Here is a 17,823-nt window from a genome sequence, read left to right as displayed (position 1 = left end):
AAGCAGTAATATTTCTTGCCAAGTTGGAATGGTCCTCGTCTTAAAACGTGTACTTATTGCTGGTAGAGGCACCAGAACTCGAAACCATGCTTGCGATGGCGGCGTCGGCACGCTTCAAATGACCGCGGCCGCCCGGCTGGCTATCCGACAAGGGTGATGTGACATGACATGCCTTCCAACTCCCGTGGGTCGGGCGGCGAGGCGCGCACTCACAAAAACGCCAAAAATAAAGCCATAGGCTCGAAAATGAGCTAAGTGACTACTTCTTTTCAGTGTAGCCTCACACTGAGGATTCATTTTCAGCATTTCCATAAAATTTTCTGATTTTGTGTCCGTATCCCTATAACTCCAATTAAGAGTAGGCACAGGGGGGAAGCAGCGGGAGCATCAATTTCTCTCATCTTCTTTCTGTCATCGGTTGTGTTTGCTGTCTGCTTTATGCAGCGCTTGTTTTATGTTTGCCACCTGCTTCATGCGCAGTTTTAAGCACTGCCTCTAATTAACTGTTAACCAATCTGCAGCTCGAAGCAGTGGAAGCTGCTGCAAGACAGTGAATTCAATTTTCTTGCAATTCAATTTTTGGCAATTACAGTGAAAAAAATATGTTCTGAGAGACTTTAAAAAATCTGCTCATAATGGCTGGTACATTATAACTGTTACTTAACATGGCAACTCAGCCAGCTGTTATGGTGTTCCACCAATAAGCACAATGTAGCGAGTTCAACTGAATTCTAATAAGTAAGATACAAAAAATCTCAACTGCTTAAGCACCGGTCTCATAGACTGCATTAATGCAGAGGCTCCAAATGTACAGAAATGCACCAAATGAATAAGAAAACAAAATAAAAACTGCTCACTAACCTCTGACGGAGTAGGTATGCGAGTTGACACCAGGTCAGCTCGGGTGCCGAAGCCCCTGCGAAGAAGCTGGCATACAGCCTTGGCAACTGGCCTTGATTTGGAGCCACTGAAATCTGCCAGCTCCTTGCGGAGCGACTGTGCCTCAACCGCAGACTCCAAGTCCTCCTCATTAAGCCTGTTAATAGTCAGACAAAAAGAAAAAGCGAAAAGTGAGTGTGCAGAACATCTCAGTCCTTTTAAAACGTTGAGCATGATGTGATGGGTGATCTGTCACCACGACGCGCGCTTGCACCAGTCCTGGTGCGTGCGCAGGTCAGTCCTGTGTAGGAGCAAATCGCAGGAACGGACTGCCCATTGCACTGTGATCAACGGTAGGGGTGCGCGCATACCAAATTTTGAGAATGAATCGAATAAAAATCTAATATTGCCAAGAGCAAATCGAATCAAATCTAATACTTTTCAAACAGTTTTTTTTTAAATTAACAGATGTTTTTATCATACATAACGACATTCCAATGTACAGTAAAACCTCGTTATTTCGACCCTCGTTAATTCGGAAAATCGGATAATTCGGACTCGTTCTCTGGTCCCGGGTGGCGTATGCATTCTTCAATGCAATCAAACTTTCGTTAATTCGGACGTATTTGGCAGCAAATCGGTTAATTCGGACAACTTTCGGAGCTCGGTGAGTGAGAAGCACCGGAAATGCGCGACGTAAGAGAGCAAAAACGACACTAGCGTCCAACCGAAACAAAGTGGCGGAGTCCGCATCGCCATAGTCGTAGCGTAAATCGTACGTTAATGACAGCAATGCTGGAACGCTTTGTGCCTTATTTGTGCCCTTAAAGCCTTTATTCATGCGTTTACATCGTGTTGCCCGCAGGGTTTCATAATTGTCTAGTCGCTATCCCATGATCGCGTCGATAGCAGCAGCGGTTTCTTCCGCAACAGTTGCGGCAATCAGTAGTTTTGTTTTGACTCGGTACGCGTGTCAGCCGCATGCCTAAAAAACTGCGTAGTCGCCATCCATGATCGCATCGATAGCGACCGCAGTTGATGCAGCGAACGGTAGTTTCGATCAGACTCGGAGCGTGCGTCGGCCGTGCGCCTTCAGCACTGTCAAGTCGCCGTTGATAATCGTGTCGATTGCGACCGCGGTTTTCTCCGCAGCGGTTGTTTCATTTTTGCTCGGTGCAAAGCTGTTGAGGATGAAGAGCACAGTCTACATCGTGATGGACGGACTATCTGTTGGCGATCAGCTCACTGGTGAAAACATAATCTGGATGCGCACGGGGTAGTGCAAAGCGTGTCGCAAATGAAGGTGCGCGCCGTGGATGTCCTGCGAAGCAAGTCGTGAGGCCTCAATTGCCGCTGCAAGAACCAATGAGTCGCGAGATGACGAGAATTTCAGCTTCCACTCTGCTTTTGTGCAAAATAGCAACATGATTTGCTCATTTATTCACTAAATAAAAGTGTGTTGACGTATCAAGCATTTGCTTATTGTTTTCTGGATACCCTCAATAATTCGACATTCGGTTAATTTGGAAATTTCTTTCGGTCCCGTGAAATCCGAATTAACGAGGTTTTACTGTATTCACGTTACCAAGTTGATGTCATACATTGCACGCTATAAAATGTTGTTTATTAAAAACACAAATTGAGTAGAAGAGGCGAGTAAGCCATTTATTAGCATACTAAGTACTCATTGCTGATTGCAAATGATTGCGGTTTAGCCCGAACAGTCGTGCTCCCTGAATGACACAACCTGCTCCACTACGTAACCTCTCTTGTTTTATGTCTATACTACGTCCCCGCTGGGATATTTATGACATTCTTGTTCCAATATAATACATGATTGCACAAAGTGTGCGATACGAAATATTTGTAAAGTATTCGAAAAATATTTGTTTTTCAATAGTGACTATCCGATACGCAGACTGAAACAAATACGACACTATTCGATTTGTTATTTGAAAGTTTCGAATATTAGCACACCTCTAAGCCCACAGATACAGCACTATCAACAATGGTAGTTTGTTAATTATGATCGTCATCAGCCTAATTTGTGTCCATTACCAGGACAACAGCTCCTCCCAGTGATCTCCAGTTATCCCTGCTTCACGCCGGCCGACTTCCTCATACGCCTACAAATTTTCCATTTTTATCACCAACACCGTTTCCATCACTGCACCGATTTCCTCACAACTGCTGTCATTGACTGCATTTCTCTTCCCTCGGCACCAACCTTGTAACTCTATAGACGGCACGTTATCTGCTCTATGCATAACATGGCCTGCTCCACTCCATTTTGCCCCACTTAATATCAACAAAAAAAATATTGGCTACCGCTATTTGCTCTCTAAGCCCCACCGCTGTCTTACTGTTTCTTAGTGTCAATTCTCAATTTGCAGAGTGGTAAAAAGTCCCCTCTTGCATTATACTCACCGAAGCATTGCATGTTAGGAAGTATAATACCACTGTGCAGGCAATACGTGGCTGGAACACAAGAGTGGCAACTTACAGCACGAAGCAGTCAAATGTGCGCTCGAAGGGCAGCGGAGTCACGAAGAGCACTTCAAAGCTGTCTGCAGAACACGAGTCGAGGAAAGTGATTGCCAGACGGGCTTCGTGCTTGACCTGCAAACAGACCAACACAAGCAACTTAGGCTTCCAATTTTAGGGCCCTCTTTGGTAAACAAATATGCCAAAATACACGCTAAGACGGTTAAAAGGAATGTTTAAATCTGCGCAACTTTCAGTAGCTGCATATCAAGGACACAACAGCTGAAACCCCGCCTTGCCACGGCCTCCCCATTACAACAACAGAATTGAAATTCTACGCTGGAATGACGAGCGGCAACGGAGCCAGCTGTGGAAAAAGACGACGACGAACGCGCAAGCAGTGGCACCAGCGTGCTGGCGCCAACGAGCCAGCTGTTGAAGAAGACGACGACGCTCGAGCCATTGCTGATAATGATAGTTTTCTGTACACACATGTCACGAAACCCCGGATTTGAGCCATATACAGCTTCGCTGTAAAAGGTCGTCATCATCTCGCAAGCTTGGGCTCCAACTGTTGTGGATTTGTTGACTGACATTCCACAGCCAGTTGTCTCCTTCAGTGCAATTCCATTCGTATCTATTCCGTTCGCTGATAGCTACGCAAGCTACTTACCCTGAGGTAAGCTTCTGTGCTCACTGATGCACAGACGTTGAGGAAGCCACCAGCGTCGACGAGAACCAGGGGATAGTTCGCACGGAAGTCCTCCAGGGAGGGCTGATTGGCGACTGGCTCAGTACACAGCGTGATGTCCTCTGTGGTGAGGTCTGAACGGGCTGTGACGTAAGGAGACAGATATGGCAACGATAAGCCAGATCAATGTTTTGCGAGTGCCAAGCTTCGCTGGCCGTCACCACGAGCCTACTGAGAGACCAAAACTTTCAATCAAGACCGGTAAACATAAATATTGCCATGTGCATAACCGTTGACTGTGTTGTGGGTTTGCCGCTTCTGTGGAAGCTGAGGACAACGAAGTGAGCTGGGTGTCGACGACAACGAAGACGCATTCTCAGTGAAGGTGTCGGACTGAAAATTGTGATTCCTTTAGATTAAAGTTAATATAGTTGTTATAGCCATACGTACTAACGTGGCTATATACAAATGAGCTAAAATTTCACGTATGCAGCCAACACAGAGGCCCAATGAAAGAAGGTGCCTTACTAAAATTTCATGCAATAAGAAGGGCTTGTTGGACAGTCACAGCACTGGTGAGAATAAACAGCAGAGATCTTAAAGTAGTACAATCTTGTCACTGCTGTGACAGCAAATGCAGATGAAACATTCCACGGTCAATAAATGGCTGCTTATCCGAAAGGATGCACCCTTCTGCACCCTCCCCCCCCCATCTGACCCAACAGTAGAAATTAGTAAATTAATAGTTAAGCTTAGAAAAATGCAGACATTCTCATTTGCCGTGGAACCCATTTTTCATAAACAATCTTTATGGCCAATTGTACCTTTGTTCGCATTTGCTGTGACTGCACATTGCCATCAGTCTAGATTGGGCGCTATTACAGCAAGCAGACAAGCATTTCTCTAAGCTTAACTATTTAAAAAAAAAATAGTTAAGCTTAGAAAAATGCTTGTGTGCTTGCTGTAATAGCGCCCAATCTAGACTGATGGCAATGTGCAGTCACAGCAAATGCAAGCAAAGGTACAGTTGGCCATAAAGATTGTTTATGAAAAATGGGTTCCACGGCAAATGAGAATGTCTGCTCTATTAAAGCCTGGCGCTTCTAATTTAAACACCAACTGAAACGGAATTTTGGGCAGTGCAAAAAGTGAAATTTCATTGCAATTGGTCTTTAATTAATGGAAGACTGTATAGGTCGCAAGAACTACCACAGACTGAAACTCTGAACACGCAGCTAGTACGTGCCTAGGCTCAACAGAAATGTAGCATTATTGCAAATCCCGTCCTCCGTAAACTTATGTAGCTGACTGTACATATGCACTGAGCAAACACAACATGTGCACTTGATTTGCAAAGGTACAGCCACTAAGCTCTTAACAGCAAACATGCTAGCACTCTTGAAAAAAAAAAAAAAGAGGGAAAAATAGCTTACAAAGGGTCAGCAGGACGAACCGCGCAGCCTGGTACGAGCTCATCATCGGGCTCAGCTGGCGTTTCATCAACAGGTGAACCAGGTACAGGGTCATCTCAAAACCTGAGAAGGCTCCAGGACCCTGGAGGAAAGGACACGCATCATTTCGGATGAGTTGAGGGAATACTCCAGGCACATGGACAAACTTAGTGACCCTTTATGAGTGAGTGCATTTCGTCGCAGCAAGCGTCACTCTGGCTGAGCAATGGGCACAAGAAAAAAAAGGCACAGTTTCCCACAAAAAACAATTGTAGCGGGAAATCTGGCCCTGCGATCATTCGGATTCCATTGGAACAACAGTGAGTACCCAGATTTGTCTGATCTTCATTTTATCTGCCTTTATTGAACAAAATTTCAAAGCAGTCTAGGGGGGGGGGCTCTTGGGAGGGGGGCTCTTGCGCGAATAAATACAGTAGCCAACGAGCGAACTATCTCACCTGGTCAAGATGACGTTTCCTTAGCCACACCTTCAGCAGGCGAGTGGCGTCTACCAGGGCAGGGGCCTGTGCTAACTTCTCGGCGAGGAATCTCGCATTGGCCACCATGCGCATGTCGGCCAACACAGAGGCATTGTACTGCGGTGATGGCAGCTCGTCAGACGTGCCTGTCAATGTGGAACGAGGGGAGACAAGTCACTTGCCAGACAAGCTACCAGGCAAAAAAAAAAAAAAAAAAGGGTATGAACCATTTGAATTAACAATATACAGAACATATCTTGTTAGACCTAAAGACATTGTACTGCCTCTCTCACTGGCAGATGTAATGTGCCAGCAAAATAGTAGAGACACAAGGTGTAAGGAAAGTTTCACCACATAGGCAGGAATGAATTTTCAGGCAGTATCCACACTCAGTATTACGGGAGCACCAGAGAAAATTCGAAAATAATGACTGATTTTTCAAGCCTAGTAGCACACTGCACGAAGCCCCAGTGAGAGCCGCTGTTTAAGCGATATGGAGATCGAATTTTTCAAAAACATGCACAAGCGGCAAACATAATGTGTTGCCTTATGTGTTTTCTCTTTTTGTTGTTATCTCTGTTACTGTTGCGCATGTGTATTTACGTTCGCATTTACGTCGTCTTCAATAAATATTCAGTTAAGGGTCAGTGCTGTCCGTGTGTGCTTCTCCGTCGCCCGTGTTCTTTCTTGTGCTAGACAAGTCAATTCAAAGATGAGTTCATTTTTATTGGGCAAAAAAGGGTCTAATGTGAAGTGTCAGGCAATGCATCTATGGGTACAAAAGTAGCCTGCAGGCCTTCACATCATATCTTGGATGCAATCTGCAGGGAAGTACTAACTCGGTGTTTTTTTTGTGTGTTTTTTTTTTAGAATGTACTGTACTGTACATATGCCTAGCTTGAAGATCAGAACAGAAGCACCAGCACCAGCATTCACGCACCAGTGGAGTTGTCCTTGAAGAACCACGACGCCCGCAGGTTGCTGCGTGCTGGCACGAACCGAGATTCCTTGAACTGCTCCGCACATGGGTAAGGCAGCAGGCGGACCCGAAAGTGCTTCCCAGCCTCGCCTGTGGGAGGTTTCAAGAAGAGAACATGGGTCCAACAACGCATTGCGGCACAGATGGCTCGCAAACAAGAAAAGGAACTGATGAAACTGATGTCTCTGGTACAGTTGAACCCACTTATAACGATACTGATTTTAACATGATAGAATGTGTAAGCGCAACTGAACGAGGACGTAGAAAGAAACAGACACACAGAGGCAGCGCCCTCTCACCGACGTCGGAGAGGTGGGCGGAAGACGGGAGAGGGGCAAGGAAGGCGTGCCATGCGGGCTGTGTGGCAAAAATTCAGGTGTGGCAAAGCCGCTCGCATTGTTTTTCTTTTCCTGGATTTCGCGTTCCTTTCCTTTTCGGCGCAGACACCCAGTAGCCAGATTTATTTGTTACAGCCCATAATGAGGCATGGGAACATCGTTGTAAGCGGTTTATTTTACCATAGAAACACAAAAAAGTTGAGGGTGCAGCAGCTGCTCATTGCCACATCCGGGTATTGATAAAACTGGTAGTGCTATAAGTTCGCTCGACTAAATAAAATAAATAAAATCTACGAACGTTTCTACCCTCTGCCTTTTTTTCCCTGTAACCCAGTAATAACAAAGGATGTTCTTGGCACTTGAATATTGTCTTAAAAGGCTCTGACTATATTCCAGAAATGTAACCTACTATGTTTCTTTCATGAGCAATAACCCTATAATGCCCAAATGGTTCCAAGTCAAAGAAAATTAACAACTTGTTCGCCTCTGTCCGGTCAAGGAGAGTACATAGGTGGAAAATATACAGTGAAAGCTCGATGATACGAATCTCACGGGGTCACGAAAAATATTCGTATTAGCCGAAATTCGTATCATCGAAACAATTAAAACTACAGTCGAATCTCGATAATTCGAACTCGAAGGGGCCCGAAAATTTGTTCGAATTAAAAGGACGTATTTTTGAAGTATTCGTGCACCATAGCACGATGCACGAACGGTGCGAGTCGTGAAATATCACGGCGAGCAAGCGCGGGCCACGAAACTGCCCAGGCCGGCTAACGGTCGCTTCCCGATAACGCAGAAAACGAAGCTTCAGGGAGTGGGCGGCACCGGCACACGGGTGCGCGCGGAGACCGTCGAAAGTGAGGGAGGAGGGCGGCAAGGAAGCGGATTTGGCCGCGTCAACTCCGCCGCTTCTGTGGCTCTCCTCGCCCTCCCTCCCTCCCTCTCAACTCCCTCGTAGCTTTCTCACCTTCGACTCCGTGCGCACATCTCCGTACGCGCCCGCCGCCGTGCTGGCGCCAGCTTATTTTAGCCGCTCCCTGAAGTTTCGTTTTCTGCCGTTATCGGGAAGCGAGCGTGTGCGGGCGTGGGCAGTTTCGTTGGCCCAACTTCGCCTCCGCCGCTGCTTCCCTCTGCGCTGCTGCCGCAGCGTGCAAGGTCAACATGCGACTAGAAAATAGAGGAAGCATAGAGGAGAAGGGTTCACTGCCATTTTATCCACGTGGCTGAGACGTCGGCACTAGTGTGTGCTAGAATACGGTTGTCTAGAACACACTAGTCGGCACGTACACGCTTGTTCCGGCGCGATGCAAAAACGGCGACCTTGCAATTTGAGAGAGGGTGAAATTTCCGCCGCGGGTTCTTTTTTTTTTTCCCCCCGTTCCTTCGCGCGCGGCATTGAGGGGTCTCTCCTGAGCTTTTGCTCTACGGCGGTGTCGGAGCAATGCCGGTCGGAGGCGCCGCCGCGTGATTTGGCGCGCTGCTAAGAGCATTGTCGGTGCGCGGTATGTTCGAAATAAGCGTGTTCGAATTAACGAGATTCGACTGTAGCTAAATTAAAGAGTCAGAGGTGAACTCACTCAGGCACATGTACGTAAAAAGCATTTATTTCTTGAAGAAAAAGTCTCTAATGTCCTTCTATCTCGGTAGACAATCCTATCTCAGTAGACAGAGCTCGCTGCGACTAGGTAAAATGGCGCAAACACACAGAACGCGGCCCGAAGCACAGCAGCCACTCCGTCCGATGGGCGGCCGCTGAAAAGGAGGAAAAGTACAAAAGCGCCACCGCTTCAAACTCTTCGTGCCCAGTCGCGGAATCGGCGCTGTCCGGCGCCGCGTCCGCGCCTCGGCACCAAAAGAGAACGGGAGAAAGCGCGTGACTGCGCGCTGTTCTCTTTCGCGGCCGTCGGTGGGGGCGGCGTTTATTCGTATCAACCGACGCAGGCCGGAAATCGATTCATAACAACCGTTCTCTAGCACGTTGCAAAGTATTGGGGCTCGGCCGGGACCACAGAAAAATTCGTATCATCCGGAAATTCGTATTAGCCGTGATCGTATCATCGAGCTTTTACTGTAACTGTTAAAGTAAAACCTGGTTAATTTGGATTTCAGGGGACCGCAGAAATGTCTGAATTAACCGAATGTCGAATCACTGAGGGTAACAAGAAAGCAATAAACAAATGCTCACTACTTCAACACACTTTTATGTACTGAATAAATGAGCAAATCCTGCTTCTATTTTGTACAAAAGCAATGTGGCAGCTGCGATTGTCGTCATCTCGTGACCAATCAGCGCTTGTAGCGGCGAAGGCCTCACTGCTTCCTTCGCAGCGCAGTCAGGGTGAATGTGTTCATTTGAGACATGGTGTTCATTTGAGACATGGTTTTCAATACCGCATTGCGTGCACACCCCGATTAATTTTTTTGCCAATTGGTTGCCAAGAGATCATCCGCCCATCGCGATACATTGAGCGGTCTTCATCCTAGACAGCTTCCGTCGTGTTTCTGACATTGCATGCGCAGCCATATGTTGCACTGAGTTAAAACTACTGCTTGCCGTAACCGCTGCGCAGTAACCATGGTAATTATTGCGGCTATTACGGATGGAGACTACGCAGTTATGACGGCACATGGCCAATGCGGTGTCATGCACGGCGGTAAATGCAAGAATAAGGGCTATAAAGGTACTAAGCATTCTGCGGTTCTTGTCGTTCGCGTATGATTTCCGCATATGATTATGGTGATGCGAACTCTGCCGCTTCATTTTGATTGGACGCTAGTGCCACTTTTGCTCTTTCGTGTCGCACATTCATGGCGCTCCACGCTCGCTGAACTCCAAGAGTTGTCCAAGTTTACCGGTGTGCAGCCAAATACGTCCCAATTAACGAGAGTTTGATGATTGCACTAAATAATGCATACACCTGCCGGGACCGGAGGACGAGGTTTTGCTGTATTGGTTACACAGGCATGACGAATTGGAAAATTGTTAACGAAGTCTTAATCGTTTGTGATAAAAATTAAGTCCCAACACACCACCGCACTGACATTAGCTTACCTGATGGCCGCAGCAGCAATGTGGGGGCCGCAACATCTCCGCGATGAGTGCTGAACGCCATCTCTTCAACGAGTTCCGACTTCCTAAGACGAGACGCTATGACGGCGAGGTAGAGCGCCCGCTTCACGTGGTAGCGCTGGTTCAAGAAGTCTGTCTTTTCGAAGCACTCCTGGCAATTCAGAAAGAGAGCGGCCACAAGGCCCCAACAAGAGGAAGCTTGACATCAAGAGCTCCAATCTAAACACGTGGTAATGGAAAAATCACTTTGTTTCCTTGATTTTTATTGCAATAAAAACCTGAAGAGTGAATATAGTACACACCCAAATATAATATAAGGCAATTTTAAGAATGCAGAAACGGAAACGAGTTGGCAGGTATGCATTTTTGTATAAGCTCGCAAAGCACTTTAGAATTCCTGTGACGGCCAAAGGCAGACAGCCCAGACCAGCTATTGCTGTAAAAATTGTTTTTTTTTTATCCCTGCTCTTCATTCTGCGTCGGCAACTCTGGGCTCAGCTTCATCAGCTACTTACCAGAGGCATTTCTAAGGCTAAGTCCACGACAGCATCAGGACCAACGGCCCCGCCGAAGGCGTGGCTCCCCACCACCTGAACAGTCTTGGGAGGCACGAAACGGAAGCGGCACTTTGGGTCACGTGGCAGTCCACTTGGAAGCGGCAGTGGCACTTTCTTTAGCACGGTCTCGGGTTTGTCCTGAGGCAACACGCACAGAAAGAAGGGTGACGCGTTAGACAGTGCAAGCGACAAATACGCAAACAACTTGCGTACAAGGCAACAGTGTGCGCCACTTTAAGACACTGTAATGAACCCTCAAAAGCGGCTGAATTTGATTCTGTTATTTCCAACAATCAGCAAGACAAAATAATGTTTATCACACGAGTTTTGCACCGAAAGAAAGAAAAACAAGACGAGACTAATTTTGGAAACAGTTAGCAAGGGCATCGGTCAGCAAAGAAGGAGGCCAAACTGCAGTGACACAGTTTTGCTGCCATCACCAACTTTGTTTATCTTTGCCTTAGTAACAGCCTTTTCGCGCTGCGTGGTTGCTTCTTGAACCCCATGACCACACTCAGCGAATGGAAAACAAGCACACAACTCTGCTTTCTGTGGGAGTGTAAACGATGGCTGACAGTGACCTGATGATGACAAAGGCAATGGCTGTTGGCAGTGGCCAACCAGAAAGAATGGACGGCCACAGTAAACACAGTTTCGAGCCTTTAACTGCTGTTACACTGAAAGAAATCACAATTATACATTATGTCAGGATGACCCATGAACTTAAATTGCACCCGTAAGACCTCTTTCTTCAAAAATACCAATTCGTTAAGAAAAAAAAAAAAACAGCGCACACACCAAGACCTTCCTTGTTGCGAAATTTCACCGAAAGGCCATCTCTTGTACGCATGTAGTTTGGACGCGTCCATCGGGGATGGTAAGCATTTTGCTTCAACAAGGCAAGGACTCAACAGAGGGCAGGCAAGATCTCGGGGCACTTCAGATCGCATGAGTTTCTTCCAAAAGCTTCTAGAGAGAACTCCCGACACTGGGATCTTTCAGCCCCCGTGGGTATCACTGATGTGTAGTACACAGACTTATCTACCCTTTACGCTTTTATGGCCAGACGTTCTTGTGGCATTATGAGGAACCCTGGAACTTCCAGGGTTCCAGCTCTGCAATAGGTGGTGTGCAAATCCACGCCTTAGTGGTGACGCCCTCTGTATAATAGATTCAGATCTCTAAGGCTATGCTTTTGGAGGTTGCATGCGGCGGAAGCAATTGAGGGAGCTGGAAGCACCTCATCGGGTTTCGGACACCACCTACTGCTTCTGGCTCTTGCAGTTAGAAAAAGCAAACCCTTCGAGATCCGCTCCTGTTACTTGAAGGGAGCCATCGCCGAGGGGTTGGATTTGGAGTCTATATTTGATTGAAGAAGATCAATCCACAAAGTCGTTTAAAGCCAAAGGGACAAAGCTTTAGGCAAATTCAAACACTAACCATCATTCCCATGTTAGCTCATTCGCATGTTAGCTGTTAGCCACACTTGTGTTAAAGTTCCACCCACAGTAACTAGCACTTAACTAACTTACTAACATTTGTAGGAAACTCTATGAATCGGACGACATGGATTCACACAAGCTGTGCTATCTGCAACAGCAATAGGGCAACTTACTTGAATGCTGTCCCAGGATGGAATAGTCGTAAGCGTCTTCCGGAAGAGGCCGAGCCAGGCATCAAAGTGATGATTGTGCTTCTCCTTCGGGGCAATCTCCTTCAGCATGTCTGATAACTGCGAGACGGTCCACAATTAATCAGTCAATATGTTTATTTGCAAAGGAGTTCCATTTGGGGTCCTATAGGTCAATTTCAGTGACAGAAAGAAAGAATTATTAATGCAGAAAGCTTTTGTTTTTTTTTGTTTCTGTCGCATAATTTGAAAATCTAATTATAAGGTGTGTTTAGAAACTTATGAAAAGTGTCTACATAAACCTTATAATTAGATCTTCAAATTATGCCTACAGTGCGAGTGCAGAGAATGCCAAGCAGCAAATACACCAAACATTAATTCGACGTGCCAATGTTAAAATTTGAAAGATGCTACAGTGGAAGGCCAAAAAAGAAATACTAAAATTTGGCAAGAAATAGTAATAATTCTTTTACTACTTAACCCAAGAAACCACAAACAACATTCCAGATCAATATATATTTTTTTTAACTTTCATCTTTATTTCTGGCCATCAGCGCACATATCAGTGGCGCACCGACGGGGGGGGATTCGGGGGTTGTAACCCCCCCCCTGAGGCCGACTTAACCCCCCCTCTTTTGTTTAACCCCTTTTCTTTCCTTACACATTTGAGTACTGCAACTAAGATGTAAGACGCGCAATCGTCTGCACACTCGTAAAAAGCGAATTTGTTGACAATTTCCCGCAAAGAAATTGAAATTAGCGCTGTTTAGATGGTATTGGCAAACTGTCAACCCCCCCCTGGCAGAGATCCTGGGTGCGCTACTGGCACATATGTACAAAAAAAAAATAAAAAAATAAAATGGTATTTGAGTTAAAAATTAACCAGTGCAATAAGTATTTAATTATAATTTGGTTTGCTCAGTTATCCACAACTGGAACTTCCCTTCAGCGTATGATAAACACTACTAAGGGCTTTTATTCCGCCACTAAAATCAGAATTTGAGGTATCAATTCAGTGTACAAAGAAAAGTTGCAGTTTCGCCCGAAAGGCAAAGCATTGATTGCATTAGACAGCTATACGAAGTAACGATAGCAGTTTTATCGGCCCTATAAACTTGTAAACACTCACTTACTAACTAAATTAACAAGCATGGAGTCACCCGCGCACAAGCAAACATGAACGCATCTCACTCAATGACCGCAGAAACTTGCTGTCAATAACGCTGTCGTGAGGACGCGCAGCAGCATCTGCAAGCAAATTGACCTTCCTACTGCCTCTTGCTTCAACTCGAACTAAGCGGCGAGAACACAGCACGCAATAAGCTATCGGCATTCAGCACACTCTGTCCCCATTACCGATCACTTTCAAGATAAGGCCTGCAGAAACGCGCTCGGCCACGCCACTCACAGCCACCACCGAAGTTGACCATTGTGCTCGATGGAAGACGGCGCACTTCCTCCCTTGCATGTGCCAATTGAGGTACCACCGTCAGCTCACCCTCGCACGTACAGCATACGGCGTGCGGCCATGATGTTCTCGCCCTTGGGCTTTACACGGAACATCACGGCGACACCGTAAATCCGCCTGACGTGTCCATATAATTGCTATCGCAATAAAATATGCTTGGCATTAAGGTACTGTTTATTGTTCAATGGTCACCTCATTTGTTCTGTAAGGACACAGCAGTCACAGATAGAATGATACCCACCACAGACAAAAGGAAATATTCATGAAATTTACTTATAATATTAATTTAATAATGGCGGCCGAAATTTTGGTAGTTGCAACACATTGTATTTGTGGAGTTGGTGGCAGCATCGTGGATGAGTTTAAATAAACAAGCAAGCTTGAGAAATCAGGCTCTGAAAAAAATTGGTCAACAACTCTATTTGTATATATTTTTTACTGTAGTTTTGTTCTAGACTTAACTTCAAAGCAAAAAAACAAAAAAAAGAAGGTGCCCGATAGGAATTCCGCTATATGACTTTGCTCCGTCTGTCGCTTTGATGGATTTGAGTGCCACATGTTTGCGCTACAGCACACACGACTGCCAGTCTGCGTCAAATTTTCGTGGGACTAAATCAGTTGCAAGTCCAGTGTCTTGCCGTGCACTTCTGTCTCCATTCTTTGGCGACTTTTTCTACCATTCTGCTCGCTCCTCTGCTTAAACTTCAGTGGTGCCTCGCTGAGCTACATTTTGCAGAGTGAAATTTCGTAGCATGAATCAGGCTCACTTGTGATCTTTAACTTGTAGATTGAATTATACTAAAGTCAGACGGACAAATTTAGTGTCACTTTGAGAGAGTGTATTTTGCATCGAGGAGTGTAACTTTGGCACCATGGCGCTAGATGGCAAAACAAAGTGGCATTCGGGATTCATAACAACAATGATGTAGGAAGACATAGGGCTTGGTTTGATTCTCAGCTCTTTGAGTTTTAGAAACGATTCCTGGTTTATTAAAAAAAAAATGATTATTTACAAAAACATTTGCAATAGAAATAGATATTATAATCTCGTTAATACCACTACTCATTTCGAGCCAATACAAGCAAGGTACATATCCAAAATCCAGAGTCAAAATGGCAGACTCCATGTCGGGCGATCGTATGGGTACCGAAAATGCATGTTTCAAGCTTGTTTTGACTTCACTAATGTTACGGGGATGCTTACAACATTTGAAATCATGAAAAAGTGATCTTAGAATTAGTGCCGGCATTGCATCGAGTGCTTTTTATTCATCCTTGGAGCACTGCTACCGAGGCTACACACTTCAGAGCAGCGAAGTGAGTGCACCGAATGCACTCACTGGCAAGTGCACTCCCACGGGACGTTTAACTAAACCTTTCCGTCTGACAGCCTGAAAATGACACTGATGGCAAAGCGAACTCGCTCAAAGTGACATTAGGTTGCCCGTCAAACTGGGGTACTAGATGCCCCTGCACATGTACTGCACCTTCATGTTCGTGGGTCATCAGTTTTTCTTGCCTAGCCTCTCTCTAGCCTCATGTTCACATGTGTGCTGAAGAAAAAGCAGAGACAGATGAATGGCAAAGTTCTTCCCTCCTGGATTTTTTTTTTTTTTTTTAAGCAGGCAAAGACAGAGAAGGGAGAAAATTATTCACACGATGTCGTCCACCTCATCTAGCTGAGAGAGACCCATTCAGACTGAAAAAAAGGAAATTATATTCTGGGGCTTTACATGCCAAAACAAAAATCTAATCACGAGGCAACGTCATAATGAGGGGCTCCGGATTAATTTTGACCACTTAGGGAGCTTTAATGAGCACCCAATGCATGCCAACCAATTCAGAATCAACTCAGAAGCGCCTTTAAAAGTACAAATGGGTGTAAACACTACTGTAAACAGTCCCCTTTCCTCTATCTTCCAACACTCATCTCTGGATATTGAATGCCCTGGTAAACACACGGACAAATTTCTTTTTTAACTTGTGATATTACTTGCATTTTTTCATGAATAACCAGGTTCATGAAAGAATGGGAAAACACATTCCGCAGAACGAACGTCTTGGAGAATGAACCAGCCCACGGAACGAATTAGGTTTATTCTGCATGGCACCACTGTGGTGTCCCGGGTTTCAGTTTGTGCATGGCCGACTCATATGCCTCAAGTGGCTCTACTCTGAGGCCCTGATGCTATCGCTCGTTTCTTCCCTTTATATATATATATATATATATATATATATATATATATATATATACACTTGCATGTATCCGTGAGAGGAAGCTCTTCGTGTCTGTACTTTGTTTGCACCTGTGTTATCACGCCGACTTCAGGCGCGATCCCTGTTCTTTGGGGGGCATTTTCGCCACCCATGTCAACTCAACAGTTATGTACCGACTTGCCCACCAAGCAACCCTTATGAGACAGACAATAAGCTCACCTGCAAGCCAAAGAGGTTTGAATGGAACAGCGTCTCGACCTCCTTGAGGTTGTTGAGCTCCTCGGCAGTTGGCGGTTTGTACAGGTCGGACTTCTTGAGCTTCTTCGAAACCTGCGAGTTGGCCGCCGAGTCGACAGCACGTTTCTGAACTCCCCCGTGCTCTGTCCCCTGTTCGATATCGTCATCGCCAAGGTCGCCCAGAAACTGGGAAATGTCCTGGTCACCATCCGAGTAGTCCTCGTCCTCTTCATCGAAGTCATCCTCCGACTCTGGATCAGGCGAAGGTGGTTTTGGTGGAGGTTTCCTCAATTTTGACGGTACCATCTGGGCCTGCCGCGACGCCTGAAAGATTTGAAATGATAACAGCAAGGCCAGAATGTCATGGTGCTGTCACAATTCTCACAGTGCCGCGAAACAATCTTATATATATATATATAAAAGCTGTTAAAGGATGTCGCAAACTAATATGGCCACCATGACACTGCTTAACGCAGTTGCAAGATGTCTTGACCAAGAGGCTTGTGCGCGCAGACTAGGGGACGGAGACCGAAAACGAGACAATCACCGTCCTCTAGTTTCTACGCAAAAGCCAACCGTCGTGAAATGCTACCAAGTCGGCCAAACAAATGTAGCCTATCCAGTTTAGCTTACCGGCTGACAAAGACATGCGGCGATCGTCGATATTACACAGCCTGACGACCACTAGACAGGTTTCGCCTAACTCTACACACCGAAAGGAACGTAGCGCTTCAGTATAGCAATTAGTACTCGAGTACTGTCATGAAATGATATAACGACTTGCAAACGATGTCCAGTGGACTCTGACTGCTCGACACTTGACACAGTGCAGAAATTTAATCGTAAGCATCCAGTAAAGCGGGGAAGTGCGCAGACGCGCATACACACAAGAAAAATTGCAGGCATACATGTCGTCCATAGCGTTACAACGGCAGCCGCAATCACGCTTGCACATATGATTATTTTCACTGAATATCGCGCCAACGAGCATTTTGGAGCAGTACCGGTGACTTTGCTGACTTGGCCGGACGTTTCATTGCCTGTAAATCACTGCTGCAAGTGGTCAACACGTGTTCATATCGGTCACGACAACACGCTAAAACACATCCTAGGGTGCCTCGATGCCCAGCGCCGCCGTCCAGGGTGGAGACAACCCCGCTGGCGCCGCCATATTGTGTCACACGAGCTGAGACTCAGCTACGCTTGCGTTCATAAAGTGTTACTCGCGGCGCGCTTCCAAGTGCTTTGCCTTGATGAGTATTTTTTTATCGGTGTCCCATCTGCATATCTTTATAACCAATAGCCGTTAACTCGTCGAAGGTCGAAGACGTAAATGTATG

The 17,823-nt window shown here is 45.9% G+C and overlaps 1 protein-coding gene across 1 annotated transcript; it reads right to left on the bottom strand.

The window, feature by feature from the left end:
- Positions 1-861: 861 nt before the first annotated feature.
- LOC119435305 (nucleolar protein 6) lies at positions 862-17,606 on the bottom strand (the record flags this gene model as incomplete). The annotated part of the gene is made up of 11 exons (XM_037702212.2): positions 17,488-17,606; positions 16,466-16,807; positions 12,547-12,663; positions 10,890-11,069; positions 10,357-10,525; positions 6,925-7,053; positions 5,964-6,130; positions 5,488-5,608; positions 4,037-4,197; positions 3,383-3,498; positions 862-1,036 (listed from the first exon to the last, which is right to left on the bottom strand). Coding segments are annotated over exons 1-11 (1,710 nt in total), but the record flags the coding sequence as incomplete, so codon positions are not given.
- Between the last annotated feature and the right edge of the window lie 217 nt (positions 17,607-17,823).

Source organism: Dermacentor silvarum, unplaced genomic scaffold (genome assembly GCF_013339745.2).
Source record: "Dermacentor silvarum isolate Dsil-2018 unplaced genomic scaffold, BIME_Dsil_1.4 Seq6068, whole genome shotgun sequence".
Lineage (NCBI taxonomy): Eukaryota > Metazoa > Arthropoda > Arachnida > Ixodida > Ixodidae > Dermacentor > Dermacentor silvarum.
This window is presented reverse-complemented; position numbering and strand designations above follow the sequence as displayed.